Source organism: Melanostigma gelatinosum (assembly GCF_949748355.1).
Source record: "Melanostigma gelatinosum genome assembly, chromosome: 6".
Taxonomy (NCBI): Eukaryota; Metazoa; Chordata; class Actinopteri; order Perciformes; family Zoarcidae; genus Melanostigma; species Melanostigma gelatinosum.
This window is the reverse complement of record NC_136639.1, coordinates 6613043-6630300: the sequence shown is the minus strand read 5'-3', so window position 1 is coordinate 6630300 and position 17258 is coordinate 6613043. Positions and strand designations below refer to the sequence as shown.

General features: G+C 40.0%; 1 protein-coding gene across 1 annotated transcript in view; it reads left to right on the top strand.

Annotated features, from left to right (window-relative positions):
- LOC306778629 (transmembrane protein 132C) overlaps positions 1 to 17258 on the top strand; it is a gene marked incomplete at both ends in the record, with an annotated part of 187461 nt that overhangs the window by 127819 nt on the left and 42384 nt on the right. The window contains one exon of the mRNA XM_079270234.1: positions 7771 to 7966. Coding sequence (XP_079126360.1) covers positions 7771 to 7966 — 196 coding nt within the window. The remainder of the gene's footprint in view (positions 1 to 7770; positions 7967 to 17258) is intronic.

The following is a 17258-nucleotide window of genomic DNA, read 5'->3' as shown; positions in this document are numbered from 1 at the left end:
AAATGTTCAAACAGGCTTGATATTGAGCCGAACAACTCACTGGACCGATATATACCAAATATTACCACTCGGTATTGCACTTGACTCAGCAGCTTGTCACTAAAATGAGAATAGCTGGTTCACCTTAAGCCCACCTTAAGTGAGCCTGGGCCAAGGTTGTTGCTAACAATACACAAGCTGGCGGAAACCCGTCTTGTCAAACAAAATGTTAAATGTTTCAATGTTCAACCGTGCAATCCATGGAAATCCATTCGAGATTTGTTGATTTTTAAGTCTGAGTGAAATGGCCCACAAAATCCAGAGCAATTGATGGAAAAATGGAAAAACAGACATGCAAGTGAAGAGAACAGAAAGGTGACTAAGAATGAGGAGAGAGCAAATTCATTGAGGCTGCAAACAATATTTTTTATCTCTGTTGAACCAGCCTGGAAACTAAATCGTTTAATTGATGGCTAAATAGATGAACAGAGGAAAAAAAGATTGTCAATCATCTCTCTTAATCAGCTCTGAGACTCCAGAAGGGCCAAGCCAGTTACACACAAGCGTAAGAAGTGAGTCCAGTTTGCAAGTCTCACAAGACACACTCTGCTGCCAGACGTGTATCTTTTTATCTGGGTTTATAGGCTAAGCCAGGCCAGACAGCAAACATTCACTATCAAAAATATGCCTGTCCATCTGTCTCGCTGTGTATCAAATCTATTTCAATTATCTAGCACCACAGGTGAGTCAGCAATAAAGTCCACCTTCAGATTCTTACTTTCAAAGAGTTGTTTTGTGAAGCATTGCTGTAATGCATGCTGTGGTGTGACCACTTTTTCTTTGCCATGTACTTTTGCCTCAGGCAGGGGAATCTAAACCTACCCAGAATGCCTTTCTACAACCCACGAAAACACAGGTTTATGCCTACTGTGTTGCAATTGAAAGTGAGCACATGGGATATAATTATTGCTTGCCAGCCAATGAACTTATATTTCAATGAATATGACTTATATTTAAAACACTGCATGATACATTGCATTCACATCTAATTCGCCAATAATATCTTCAGAGAAGTACAATTCACTGTTCATGTCTGCATCAACAGCTCCCTACACGATTGCTAAACTGTCCATTTACACAAAATGGAATTGCGTACACCCATTCTCTCTCTCTCTTGCTCTCTTCTTCTTTAATTCCTCTGATTCTTCAAACCTAATAAGATTGAATTGAATTCCCTTCTAAATAGAAATGCATGTTCACCACGGGCAGCAACCTCCGCATCTGAAAAGTGAAGCAACGTCAAGAGTGCCTTCAACTTGCATTCTTTCTAATGGCCATCAGGGGGCGACTCCTCTGGTTGCACAAAGAAGTCTGACTGTATAGAAGTCTATGAGAAAAGGGGTTTGAAACCAGATCAGATGACACACTCAAACACTCAGACGGTGAGAAAGTGTCAACTTCTGCACTAGTTTTGTTTGGTTGGTTTTGAGTGTTGCTGAACAATGTTCTAATGTGTGTGTGTGTGTGTGTGTGAGAGTGTGTGTGTGTGCAGGCGAACAGGTATACACTAGAGGACAGTGTAATATTGTTTGGGAGCCTTGTGTTTGGGACGCAGCTAACACCTGAATGAACCTGTCACTGCAGACACATTGCTTTTTCAGCTCCAGCGATTACACTGCACCCAAACACACTCAACGTTTTCCGGGTGGTTCTTTGTGCGTGAGCACGTGTGTGCGTGTGCGAGACACAGAGAGAGGTGTGTAGCTTGTGCATTGCCTGTGTGCATGTGTCTGAGTGTGTGAGAGACATGACCAGAGAGTGAGAGTGACAGAGCATTGTGTCTCGCTGTGTATGTGTCTAAAGCTCTGCTGTAGTTTAGGTTTCTCCCTGGAAAATATGAAATAATGCTACTTCTAGTGTCCTTTAAACAAAGAGTCGTATTGATGGATACACACACACATGGGGCATGGTGGACCTCACCAGAATTATCATTGTATCTCGTGAAAAGATGTGGACAAAGATTTCTCTTTTTTCTTTTGTCACTCTTTGCTACTCTACAGCATCACATATTTAGTGTGTCCTTCAGAAAGGCACTCGTGACACTTTATCTGACGGAGGCCTGCGATTGCACAGGGTGGCTTGAGAGGGTAGTTGGACTGACAAAGACAGAGAGTGATGCTTGAAATATATCCCAGATAACCTCAACTAATCAACTACCATCAACTGCTGCTTTCGTGTCACATTATAATAACCGTAATTGCCAATTTTTGTGTTTCTGGAAGTGATATATCCAAGCTGGTGTTTGATCATAACAAAGTTCCTCAATGTCAACATATATGCCTCGCGTCAGCCAAAGCCTGTCATTTATTGGATAGGGTGCTATATTGTCAATGCACAATATCTTTTAAATCTCGAAGAGTTTAATTTCGATACGTGTCAGTTAAGTCACAATCTATTGCCCATTGATGAAAAGTATTGCGATATTTATATATTTGCAGTATTACAAACTGGGTGTCTGTGGTTCACATGTTGCATCTAAAAACGTGTGTAAAACGGCAGCTTTGTCACATTCATCCTCTTCATCAAGATGCTTGGGCGGTTGCGCTCCTGTCTCTTGGGTGCACCTCGATGGCGTCTGTCTGGCTTTTGGAGCGTGCGATCCGCGTGTCTACATTGGATCAGGACTGCCACTTTAACTTTACAGTCATTGAGCTGTCTTGAGTCGTCCCATGATGTGAAGTCCTCAACATGGAAATATTTGACGTCCACCTCGTATCATATGATGTGAAATAAATAATTACCAGATTGTAGACTTGAGCTCATTTAGCCGAGCACCTGTCAGGATGTTAACTACTGCCGCCCAAAAGCCATCAAGTCGAGCCAGGCTTCTGTTCTTGTTCTGCAGCACATAACAGACAGAATAACATTACCGTCGCTAACGCAAACCAAAACAAGATGGACGAACACAAACAGCTGTGCAGACGTAACAAAGGAGAGGACTTAAGAGGACAGAGCAATCTGTAAAATCAGTCGTGGCAGGTATTTTCTTCCATCAGACAGTGTTTATATGCCTGTTTGAAATGTGTAATAGAGGTTATTGCTTTAATGTGATATGGGATCTCATTCCAGATTTTAGTGTACGAATGGGAAAAAAAGGATCTCTGACCATAATTGCTTTTGCAAGGCAGTAATGGAATAAGTGCATGCTAAATTGATCTAGTGATGTATTCCTGATTTGAGTTGTGTCTTGGATGTAGAGCATTAAGTGGTGGAGGGGAGTGATTGTTCTGGGTCTGAGAGTAAAATGTAATGGCTGGATGATGTGTGTAGTAGTTAGATATGAGGAGAGCATCATTACCAAACAAGAGGAAGGTTGAAATGAGCTGGGTCTGCTCAGCAGGACGTCGTGATTCGCTGTATCAAAGGCTTTATGAAAATCAATGAAATGGCTCCAACAACGTGACCTTTATTGAGTGAAGTACATGTACATGTCAAATAATAATAATGCAGGCCTGGTTGTTTGGATAGAAAGCACACCACTCATTGGTGTGGGTCCAATAAAGACTTAGTTCAACTTGGAAGGATACACCAAATCTTCTTTAAATACTATAAGTTAACCAGGACACATCTGTCCTGTTCTTCCAATCATTTTGAAATATAACTTGAGTTTGAAACAAAAGTTGGATCCTCAGATTTAAAAATGGTGGTGATTTGAGAAGTTATCCAGCCGGAGGTAAAGATATATACGGCCTTATACAGACGGTTGCTCCGTGTGTTTTCTGTGTTTTTTTCAGTGCCATAATGTTTTTGGTTTGGGCAGTTTAATAATTATTTTTGGAAATACACAGTTGTGTAGTTCAGGAGTCGTATTTTTTGCTGAGCTCTATGAAATGTCTGTTACTCCCCCATGTTTTCTGAGGAGTTATTTGTATTGAGAGAAAGAATATAATGTTTTTTAACAGTTGCAGGATTTCAGAATGTATCTCTTATAGTTCAGTCAGCCGTGCTTATCTTGAAGGCGCTGATATAGTTTTTCGTATTATTTGAAATGACAGTTCATTGCTCCAATCAATCTCTCTCATTTTTGCATTAAACTGAAGTCGTTTTGAGTTTGATATTTTTGAGGTAAAGTGGCGAGTCGGGCTTCTCAGGGTTTTGACGGTTTTCCTAACAGCGTGAATAAGTGAGTGAGCTGATATTGTGGTGTGAATTACTTAAGCCGGTGCATATTTAGGGTCGTTTTGTAAAGATCAGGTCAAGGACTGAACTGCGAGTGTTACAGATTATAGCCGGCTCCTTGATTAATTGAGGCTTTATTGCGGTAGCTTTCAGTGATTCTGAGCTGACATTCCGGTCCAGATTGATTTCACCCAATATAACAAGCTCCTTCATTTATATGGATTTTACGACATCAGTGGGCAGCGATAAATACACACTTGCACTGACATTTTGGGGCTTATGTGACAGTAATTGCATGTTGACGTGTCAGATTTACAACCAATTGCAACGTCTCAGTTTCAATTTGTGTTATTGAGCGTACACATTTCTGACTCGCTTAAAAAGCAACTCCATTGCCAGTTTCATCAGTGCAATGTCTGCTATAGATGGTACATTTCTATTGAGAGAAAAGAATCAGGAATAGCAGGAGTTAACCGTGATTCACAAACTGACATTATATGGGTTCCACAAGCGTAATCTTAATTTTGTCCTTTTTGGGGACGAGATTTAGTGTTTATATGAAGTTGGCGGTGTAGACCACGCTTTATGCATAGCTGTAATCTGCCAGTAAACACAGTAGAAGAAGTAGAGGTTGTGAACCGGAAACAAAACAAGACGCCATCTATGAGAGGAAAATGGAGAGTTTTAGTTCTTTACTTCTACTTCGGTCTCATCGGGCCACACATACCTGTTGTTGCTTCTTCCAGCCATGTTTCTGTGCATTATCATGTGATATAAATGTTCACTATGTCAGAACTTATTCAGCAAAGATGTTTCCATATCCCACAGCGCACCAACTCTTTTTTTGAAAAAGTCAAAACAACATCTCAAGCGAGCATAAAAAACGTTTTCGAGCAATTGAGGAAGTTGCACTGAATTTTTGCCATTTCTAAAAAGCTTTTCTAACGTGATACTTCAAAATGCAATGAAAATAGGTTTATGCAAATATGACTTCTGACTGCGCCAATTAGGCATTGGAAGACATGACAATCTCATGTCACCATTATCCTGGCCAAAAAATATGATCCCAATAATAATCAACATAACCTTAAATTAGATAAGTTCCCCTGCAGGATAGATACATTCACTTTTGACGCGATAATGCCTGTATTTTTTTAAACCATGCTCTATTTTTCACTGATCAACCCTGATAGCGAGCAAGTCACTCATGAGGATATTCTCAATCATCCCGATCATGGAATTCACCGTGATCAACTTACTACCTGTGGTTTGTATCGCAATCCGCAATAAAATCATTTATTGTCTGAAATAGCAGCCATTGAAAACAGGAGCTTGACACTTTTAAAGCCAGTAATGCAATAATGATAAAATGATGAAATAAAAAACGATTTTTTTTAAAGTGAAGCCGGCTGTGGTACAATTGTGGTTTCTGTTGAAAGACGGGATGACGATAATATGATGTCAGGCTGGGGTTTGGTAACATATGGGGAGGGGTAGATGAAAGAAAAGCAAGCATGATGGAAGGATCGGGAAGAGGTCAAGGGGAGCTGACACCCATCAGTTTTCCCTCCTTAATCTATCCGTGTAAGACATCGCTCACCCCATCTGCCTAGACACACACACACACACACACTCACACACACACACACGGGCCTTTAACCATTATATATCTGTGTGTGTGTGTGTGTGTGTGTGTGCCCGAGATGCCTGTAAGACAGCTATTAAACCTTGACTCAAAAATCAATTTGCTTCTTTTTTTCTAATTCATGTTCCACTAGCCGCTGGACATGTGTGTGTTACAGAATGACAGTGACAGGGAAATAAAACAATGGAGTCGGACGTTCAGTCAGCGATATTTTCAGTTGCTTAACGGTGTCTAAATTATTTTCGAAGCATCTCTCTTGACACTGTCATACAGTCGACTGTGGTGCGTGTTTAATGTGTATCTCTAAAATCCCACCCGGGATGCTCTCACTGGGAACTGTAAGTGGGTATATTTCACGACTATCTTGACCGCGGAAAACGTACTGTCACATTTCAGATAGTGTTTTATTTAAAACCGCCGTGTTTCTTTTGCTCTGTGTGCTCCAGATAAAAGCACAACCAGCTGAATATTGTGTTGAGCGTGTGGGCATTTTCTTTGATTTTGTGCCTTTGGTCATTGATTCATTGATTCATTCTGAATCTGGCCAGAACCCTGACTTCCAAATAACTATGACATCGTTGGCTGAGGTCTAGAAGAAGAAGATGCAAAGATTTCCAGTGGTGACAAATGATACAACGGCGTGTTAGTCACACTAGCAGCAGATAGAAGCAGTCTGACAGGCAGAGAGGAAAAGCGGGTAATGAGTCTACAAAGCTGTGAGGGCATGATGTGCAGCACGAATCCAAGTTGTCAAAATGACAAAATGACAAATCTCTGTATGTAGGAATCAGAATGGAGAGTTGGAATTAATGACAGGATGTCCTTCTTTCTTTTTTAAAGGTGCCAGGTAGAAAGTTTAAATTGAAACTGGAAGTGATTATCTGGATATGTTATTGACAGATTATTTTGATAATAAATGATAGATCCTTGTAATGATTTTAAGATTGATAATGTCTCTTGGAATCACTCAGTGGCTTTGGCGGTAGTAGCGAGATTTCTTACTGTTTTAGAAAGAGCCAGGCTAGCTATGTCCCTTGTTTTCAGTCTTTATGCTAAGCTAAGCTAACATAAAGTAGCTATGAACCTCCATCAAAAACATCTTTAGCAATGCTACTGTGGTAATAACACAGAACTTCAGCATTGTAAACAAAAGAATATTATCACACACAGCAACATAACGAGAGAGGCAAATGAATGCAATTTTTACAGGCTTTTCCTTTTCAGAGGAAGCATAAAGCAGAATGGCTCCTAAGTTGTAAGATGTCTCATTATTTTTGGATGACATTATGACTCCTCATATCTCTCCCACACACACTTACAGAAACACACACACACACACATGCACATGTGGAAAGCATTGTCCTCTTCTGAGCAGTCCTCAAGCCAGAAGCACATCGTTATCACCGCCATCACCAAGATCCTCGCCGTCATCACCTTTATTATCATCATAATTACATCTTCACAAGTAGCAGTAGATGCTTGGCGGGGATGTAAACAACAGATTCATTTTTTTCTCAGCTCCAAATATTGTTAAGGGCCTTTATTGTTTCACTGATGACTCAAATACTCTGGACTTGGTTTAAAATATATTTTGATGCTGACAAAAAAGAAATCCTGAACTTAAAGTTATCATTATCTGTGACAGAGTATTGCTCTATTATGAGGAAGTGGACATAAACGTTGCGTTGACCTAAATGAGACCTGAGAGTGATATTTTTTGGTCACCAATGCTGCTGTGTTTTTACAATGCACTTTACAAGCATTATTTATCATCATAAATTGTGACCAGTAATCAGTGTTTCTTTTGAAATGTTTATCCAGGGCACTCTTCACATTGTCTGGCCAGTCAGGGTAGTTATCTGGACTCTTCAGAGGAGGTCTTTGCAAGGAAATGAACATGTAAAAGATTTAAATATCCAGAAAAAAATACATTTATTTTTCCTTCCCCTTTCTCTCCGTGTCGGCAGGTTGGAAAGTCCGTCATATGAGGTGATGCAGCTGGAATTTGAGGTGGATAATGTGATCAACCTGGTGCCGACTCAGACTCTACACTGGAACGTCGAGTACCTAACTGGCATGCAGACATCTTCCAGGCAAACAGAGAAAGTCTCGCACCTCTACATCAGCAATGCCGACATACAGGGAATCGTACCACTAGCTGAGGTAAGAGATGACCTGATGGATGAGCACAGATACAGATACATATTGAATTGCATCACTGATATCTGTGATCATACATGTTGATATACCCAGCAGCACACATTTCTTATGCTGGAATAGATGTTCCCCTTCCATTTCCCTCCTAACCTTCCTGCTGACACCTCTAGCTCATCCCCTTCCCTCAGGTTGATCAAAGCTCGAAAGGCCAGCTTGCTTACCCCCTCCTGTTGCTACAAGCCTCCTGGTCACACACACACACAGCAGGTTTCACCCTCACAGGTTTCAAAATGACAAGCAGCCTCGCAAATATGGATACACAACCAAGCAGGTGCAGTCTTACACACCTACCTTCATGCACTAACCTGCTTCCCCCGTGTATGCGTCATGCTGGCAGGTGTCAGTCCTGGTGAGCATTAAGCACAGTTGGCCTCCTTAGGTCTTCATAGGCATTGTATCCTGTTTTGAGTCTAGACTTTAGTGTAACTATAAGAAGCATTGACACAAACGATTGACAAGAAAATGTTAAGTTCACATCAAAAGTGATAAAAACTGAACACAAGTCATTATTTGCATATTTGGAAGATGGAAAGAAATAATGTGATGTAATTAGATTAAAATTCAACAATGCAACTCTGAGAAAGTGAATGACAAAGAAAGTCATCAATACACTTTTATATTCTTTCTCATTCCCTTCCTTTCCAATCTTTACATTTCCCATTATTTCTGCAAAAATGCAGATGTCTGCGCATTAGGTAATGTATATTTTGCTGTGAGCATTATTGGCATCAAAAAGTCAAAACTCAGTTAAATTCAACGCTTCCTGTCTGGAAAGAGAGCAAACCTTTACATAAAAATGATGACTTTGGACTTGTTCTTCTTTTTATTGGACAGGGTCAGGTGAAATGGTCGGTTAAAATGGTCGGCTTTCATCTGTAACATGTCTCACCATCTCCACCATTACTTCTTACATTCACAGATCAAAACAGACACATCCCCTTAACAGACATCACTGCTCTGGCTACAGCAACCAAGAACCTCAGGCTAAAAAGTGAGGAGGAGGAGGAGGAGGAGGATGCTTTTCAAAACACTCCCAGTTCCATTACCACTGAGGTAGAGCTAATCTGGCCTGATAGCCCTCCTTCAAACAGCAAAGCCCTAGTGAGAAAACCCAATTTTGTTCAGGGCTTTTGCAACCCCTGTCTCTTTCACACACTGCAAAAGCAAGCTTGAAACCATCATTTCAAATAGCAGTGCTGTTGGGATTTTGCTAGCGTTTTTTCTTTTTAAAGGGGGCAGTGTGAATAGTGCTCTGGAGTGAGTAATGCTATGCCTCATCCCCTGCTACTTTAAAACAGAAGCATTTACATTTTTTATTAAAAATCATGGATTTAAGTTGGTATTTACATTTGAGCCTTGAGCTTTGTAGGCATCGATTTAAAATGTGTCTGTTTATGTCATTAATTACCACTAACTTGACAAAGAGGGCCTTGAAATAAGTCTCCTTTTACATGATTATATTTTGAATATCACCCAATTTCTTGGTTGCTATTGTTCCATCTTAAAGGAGAATCAATTTGGTCCCTTTGTGGATTTCAATAGGAATGGGTGACAAAGTTAAGGAAAAAAATAAACATGAAGGGGCTTAGTGTTTGGTAGCCACTAGTCTGACTCACCGAATGTACTGTAGGTATAATTTAGCTGCATATTGACATTCTCCTCCCCTTTCACTCTCTATTTTGCAGTTGCACCATCGCTGCATCCTGTGCTTAGCACTGCCCAAGACGATTGTGATTGGTTTAAATAAATAGACAGTCACAGTTTTAAACACGTTATGAATTGGAACAAAAGGTAATGGTTTCAGTTGAAATAAATACGTTTGTTACTTAGGTATATTAATGTAAGTTAACTTTAACACAGGACACACACAACCAACTACACGTTTCTTTGATCTTTGTATACATACTCTCCCAGTTGAATTTGCTCTCCCTCCATCTCTTCACTGGCCCTCTCCTTTGGCTAAAAGCATCAAAATGGCTGCTATCACGAGCCAGTGGGGTCACCCAATTTGTTTACCAAAACACCTGACCAGGTGTTGATTGCTATTTGATTGTTTGAGAGGGGTCTCTGTGACGGTCACTGAGATGAAAGCAGCCACGTTTTTGGGTCTTCGGAGGATGGAAGGATAAGGAATCAAATTATGAGCCAGAATCTTCAAAGTGAGCCGGATGTGAAAGCTTTCACAATGTCCTCCTTCCTGAACAATTCCACATCTGAGGAATGGAATAAAAGTCTAATATCACAGAATGTACAACCATGTGACAAAATGTGGGATCTTTACAGCTGTTACATAGTTAAACAAATTACACATGACTGCATCAGGAGCACTCAGCACTCAGCACTAAACATTATGTCTGATCTGCCTGGGTGATTCAAGTCCATCTCAGAAATCTACCATCTCCCAAATCAAAAGTCAGCTTATCAACAATACCGATGTGCTAATGCAGTGAGTTCTCTCTTTACAGGGCAATAATGGAAAGCAGAACACTGCCTGTCATTACCGAGCCCTCTCCGACATGTTCCTCCTAATTCCGCATACCCATTAAAGTTCTGGTCTCTTGGCTGAGTGGGAAAGAAAGAGGCCCTCTTCAGGAAACGAGGGATTATTAGGAGTAATTTGTCTCATGCGGGGGCTGAAAAATTGGTTTCATCTTTTAGAGAGGAGTGGGGAGGTGAGGAGAGGAAAAAGAGTTAGGGAGAGTGGGAGGGGGGATGCAAAAAGAGAGCCAGAGAGAGATGGAAACAGAGTTAGACTGACAACACCTCTCATTTGAGGTCAATACCATGAAAAAGCTGCCGGCATTAGTCCACTCAATGACAGCTTTTCTAATCATGTTACCGGTGCGATATTTCTGTGAATAGTCAAACAAAAATTAGAAAAAAGGACCAAAAATATTGGCTTTGTAATCTACTCCAGTTTTTAGCCCTCAACCAGAAAAATAAAAGGAAAAACGTTGTTGCATTGTACCAGATATCCTCTGCTGTGATTATTGTCACTGCTCCCTCAAACAAATCATATATCACAATAATTCACAACCCCCTTGCTGCAGCAAAGTGTGGATTATATATATATATATATATATATATATATATATAGCTATATATATATAGCTAAAATGGAACAGTAAGGTGGAGCAGGAGAGGTGCTAAGTTTTGGAGAAGTGAAAATGTGAATCCCACACTCAACACAACACAAAGTAGACTTGCAGTCAATGCTTTGAAAGGCAACCCACAGTGGCAGCCAGTCATTGAACAGAATCTATGCCTCTCAAACATCGTCGGTTTGTGAAAAACATTCCTTTTTATTGAACCATAGCCAGTGCTCTCACATTTTATTCCGAAGACGTTTGAGGAGGGAGAAAGGCCATAAACTTGAATAATGTTTACGCCAAGGCTAAAAACAATACACAACATTCATATTTAAGAGGCAGCTAAATCAACACCCTTTGCTTCACACAGTACACAGCTCTGATAAATCCACTGTTGGTTCTTAATGCAATTGCTTTTTCCTGCCTTAACTGTGAATTGCACAGTCTGTGAATTGTAGCTTCCGACTAGATTCCCACTGACTGAGGATATCACACCGTCTGTCTTAAAGGGCCCACAGAATATGTCAACATGTCACGAGACGGGATATGACAAAAACAAATTCCCATTGGCCCAGTTGCTATTTGCATAGCTTAATAGAAGCTTGTACTGTAAAGTGGTAGAGACAGAGATTCAAATTTATAAAAAAAAAAAGAATAATTTAAAATAGTTTGCTCACCAGGCAGCACATGTCCACATTGTCCACACTGATTATGTGTAAGAAAATGAGGTTAATGTTCCAAGTTCAGTTTCTGGTATCTAGAATTGGCAAGTCTTGAGATCTGACCTGCATCATACTGACAGTAAAAAATAACAGTAATAATAATGGTAGTAGTAGTAGTAGTATTAAAGTATTGAAATGTGTTTATTTCCAACAGGAGTGTGACGCTGGTATATACATAAAATGTATAGTCTCAACAAAAAAAGCAAATGTTAAAGCTGATCTAAATAGTTTGCACAGTATGTAGAGATCGTAGGGGTTGTTATCAATAGTTAAAGAGTCCGTGCTGCGTCCTTGCATAAAGCAAGATGCAGCAAAGCACAGAGGTGTTGTCGACTGCTGAAGGTTCAGCACCAAGGACAGCATCTCGGTGCTCTCTGAGTGGAATCAGAATCCTAATAAGACACAGCTTTGTGTTTATGTGAATGCGGTCATTGTTAGTTCCATCTATGAATCTATACCTTTACCTGGTTTACATGGGGCCCATTTCTGTGATAATGACAAAACATGAGAGGACATAATGGAGACAAATGGACAGAGAAAGAGGGACAAAAAAAAAATTAGACGAGGTAAAAACAGAATGAAGACGGAGGTCAGAAATGGACCTGCTATACTTCCCTCGCTCTTAGAGGTATTTTAGCGGCTGATGAATTGGATCAGTAATAATGTTGTGTTATGTTCCCTGCCAGCGCCATTACATACCTCTGCCTGGAATGAGGGTGTTTCACAACCTCTCAGAGTGAGGAAGAGAGAGACAGAGACTGAAAAATATTTCCTTAATCTGTGAAATCAGCATGATTTGAATCCATTAAATGAAAATGGACTCATCTTTTGCATGTTAGCGGGAAGGTGTCCTGCTAGACCAATGCCTGAAGTTTGGATTGATTGACAAAGGAAGGAGGGATGAAAATGAGACATGTTGACAACCTGCATATCCCATCTGATTTTTGTTGAAACGGTACATGTGCCCTTTTGTAATAATGCCTTTACATCACAGTGTGTGTGTGTGTGTGTGTGTGTGTGTGTGTGCAGCCCGCTTAGTAGAGCAGTTACGCTAAGTGGCTTCTTAATTTACCTCTTCTGATTGGTTCTCTTCTAAAGGAAGTCAGTAAGTAGGAAGAGGAAACTCAGTAGTCAATAATCTGTTGATGAAAGCAGACGCACATGCACACACAAAGTTTTCAAACTCAATTATAGATTTACCATTTTCACGGTGTGTCTATAAGAAATAGTCTTTTTTCATTTTCTCCACCTCCAGTTGTTTTTTTCTTTATCTTTATGTCTGAAGCTATTGTTTTCTCAATTTCCCTATTTGTGTGTGTGTGTGTCAGCAGTGGTTTAAAAGCTTGTGATTGCTAATTTACACTGACATTAAGCAACACACGGTGGAATCAATATTACAAACACACTCTGCTGTTTGTTTTGACTCACACACTCACACGGTGTTGTTGCCTGTAATTTTGTTTAAAAAAAAAAAAAAAAACACCCAACAGATTTTCTCGTGTGCCTCATGAAATCAACCAATTACAATCAGGAGGTGAGAGGAGAAAGCAGGATAGTCAAACTTTTCAAGGCCGTTATTTAATCGCGGTAGATTATTTCTCTCGTTTTTCACATTATTTATTAAAAGCAATTCCTGACACTTTTAGAGGTTCCTCTGTCAGATGTTTTAACTAGTTCAACCCTGTTATAACTCCAGCACATGTCTTGTCTCTTCAAAGCCAATTAATCAACACACATGACATATTCTATGTAAGCGCGAGAGTGTATGCATTTGGGTCACTGAGAACTCGCGTGTCCTGGTCTCCAGGTTCATTTCCATACCGAGCGGCTCCAGCTCGCTCCAATCAGTCAACAAGAATAGGAGGAAACGAAAGGGGTGGAAGAGAGAGGGAGCAAAGTTTAAAGCTAGAAATACAAGTGTGGTGGTGAAGCAATAAAATGACAAAACGTATAAAGCTAGAGGAAGGCGCTGCTCTTACTGTCTGAGATGCATGAAAAGTGAAAGAAACAAGTCCGATAACGGCTCATGGCTCTGGGCAGTGTGTGCTAAGAGGAAGACGTGCTCCTCCTCAAGCATTTGCCTGATACAATGCAAATGCCTGTCACTTATTGTTATCCCGCATTGCAAAACATCTCCATACTTTGCAACCATAACAATAATGTCTGAAGAAATTGCTCACGAAAACTACATGTCCAACTTCCCAAAAGAAGCCTGCATCGATCAAACAATCATGTTATTTCACCGCTACTGTTTATTTTCCAGTTAAGTGAGCAAACTCGTGACCTCGGTAAAAAAACACCGTCAATTACAAGTACTCCCGAGTAAACAATGTACTATTCACTCACTATTATGTGACCGAGTGCAGTGTAGGTGAGGGATGAGTCATCATGGGCCCAAGGGCAATGCTGGCTGTTCTTTTAATCCACCCAAACACTACCGTTGATTACGCTTTTAGAGAGAGAGAGAGAGAGAGAGCGAGAGAGAGAGAGAGAGAGGCCCACCATGTAATAGTCCCTCGGAAGTCCTGGGCACCACAGAGGAAGAAAGAAAAGAGTGCGAGATGGAGAAAGAGGAGATGAGTGCAGGGCAGTTCTAATGCAATTAGTGGTCTGGAAATTGAAAGTACAAGTCTCCCTGGGATCTTTGAAAGAGTGTTTTTTGTGTGTGACACAAAAGTACAAGCTTTCTACCTCATGTCTTCATCCCTGCTCCCTCCTGTCTCTCAATGTAACTTCACAAAAAAGTCTCTCCTTGTATTGTCCCCTCCCTACATTCATTTTCTCTCCCTTCTCCTGCATCTCCCTTTGCATTTTTGCATTTCAGACATTTGTAAAGACGGGAGCAAAATGTCAGCTGCTTTTCACATTTCCATTTTGTATTTCAGACATTCAGCTGATGCTCCTAACAATGTTAACGTGGCCTTAGTGCCGCTGTGGAACAAAGAGGATTTTCTTTAGAAGATTAGAAAACTATGAGTCAAAGAGTCTCAATAACACAAAATAATAAAGGACAGTACTCTCTAATTCATTCATTTTGAATTATTTGTACGACACCACATCTATCACATACATTTTCAGCTGTGCTCTGATTAATCGAATTCTAAATATGATGTGATGTGTTTGTTCTAGACATTATGAGAGCCTGTTTGTTTTTACGCAGTTAGAGTATGTTTAAATACAGTTCTAGTAGTGCATACTTAGACACAAATACAAGCAAATGTGTGATGGCTTTCTGTCAAATTGTTTTCTTAAAATGTTCTGCTTATAATTATCTCATATTTTAATTACACTGTTAGCCCGAACTAGTTGAGTTTACTAGAAAACCGCGTGGAAACCCGTTGCCTCAAACCATTTAAGTTTTTACAAATGGAGGAACGAAACAGATCTACTTGTGTTAACATAGAACCTTAATGAATGCAGTCGACAAATTGAAGTCCACATTAGTAATCTTTACTAAAAATCATTCGTTCACTTGAATTATTTATTTTCTTTAGTGTAAGTTTAATGAAATAACTATTTTAAGTTCAACATACATAAGCATGTATAAACAAATCACTAATATAACATTATTTATTGCTACTTAAGACCATTAGTTTATTTAAGTAGATTAGTGCAAACTACTAAATAGATTTAGGAATGACACAGTTGTTTTACAAAACACGCAAGTATAAGTAATGACAACTGAAAAGTTTAATTTGAAATAAATTCGGGTTTACAGTGTACAAATTTGAGATGCATTGCTTGACATTTACGTATATTAGATGTAATTATGACACAATATACTGTGTCATATACTTACATACTTATATATACATAATAATATGAATATTAACATACATATACATAGACACACTGCAGGCGTTCACAAACACTAAATGCTATATTTTCCTCATTAGTCTATGTTTCAGGAAAGGCTTAAAACAACACCAGTCTCTCCGGCTAATTATACCTGCTCTAATAAGCTCTTTGCATAATTACCACTAACAAACCGAAACGCTGTCCCCAAGAAGACTTATCCTTTTGACCCCATTAGCACCTGTGTGTGTGTAAGTGTCCGTGCGGGAACACAAGTGTTGTGGGGAGCATGTGATGGAGCCTCAGCCCATGGATTCAACCTTTGCTTTCCATGCTGGCGGTGGGACACGAAAGAAAGTAGGTTAGGCATGTGCTAATTGCCCCAGCAACGGGGTGATTGACTCCCAGATACCCCCATAAGCGTGTTAGCATCTCATTAGCAGCTGCAATTAGTGTCGTGACAGACGGACGGGTGGGACAGCGAGACATTGGCCGAGGTTTAGGATGCGGAGGGTCAGTGAAAATCTTTCCTCTCGAATGACAGACATGATTTGATCGACAGTATATTCAACATAGCAGACATTCAGCTGATGTCCATACCCAGGTTGGTGTAATATTAGCGTAGGAGTTGACACAGACACAAAGTCCCAACCCCACTGTAATCCCCTCCGTGTCAGTATTAGACGATCACAGCAACCGACGTAGTACGAAGAGCACGGACGTCCACTTAGGAAGGAGGTCAGACGGCTGGGACTGACAAACACAGACTTTCATCCAGGAAATCAATGCAATGGTTGTTTTCAGCAGCCAATTCAATCCTCATTTATACAAAATATTCTGCCTCAAGTTCACAATACTGCACACATTCACCTGATATAATCAAAGTCTCACACTGTTGTCCACCCACCAGCTGGGAGTTTATTGCCTTGACGTTATCAATTGGACATGTTTCATCGCACAGTGTGTGGTTGAATTAGTCACACAAGGATCAGCAGTACCTTCAAAAACGCCCTCCAATCCACGCCAGCTCTCATCAGTCCTGCACGCTAGTTCATGCAATTACAGTATGCCGAATAAACACTGACGTATCAAGCAAAGTGTAATCGTCAGTGCTGGCATTGCAGTGACATGTTGTATCGGAGTGTCATTTCCTTTCTTCTTAGACTTTATCTGGAACCAGAAATTCAAAATAATGCATGCACCATTTGTATTTACCCATTCTTGAAATGCTTCTACAAATGTTTTTTTTCTTAACTGTATATATTTGATTTTTCCCCCCTTTTTTTTTTACACAAATCAAGAGACATCCATAATCGATAAAAAAGGTGATATGCAAATGCGAACTGTGAGGTTTTTTGATCCCACATATAATATAATACTGTTTATGTCTCTTTATATTATCTTTCAATGCATACGAGGCAATCAGAGGGTGCGAGTGTGTGATGAAGGCACACAAGCTCAATCAATAATGTGGGAAAACACCAACCATCGCACTAATCATTGTTGATTCCATAAGGAGAAAACACGGGTTATGAAAGTCTTAAAATAACTAGCCTGACAAATGATTCGTCTGAATATAGATCACAAGAAACATTTCAGCGTTTGTCCAAAGCCTGAAGTAATTACTCTGTC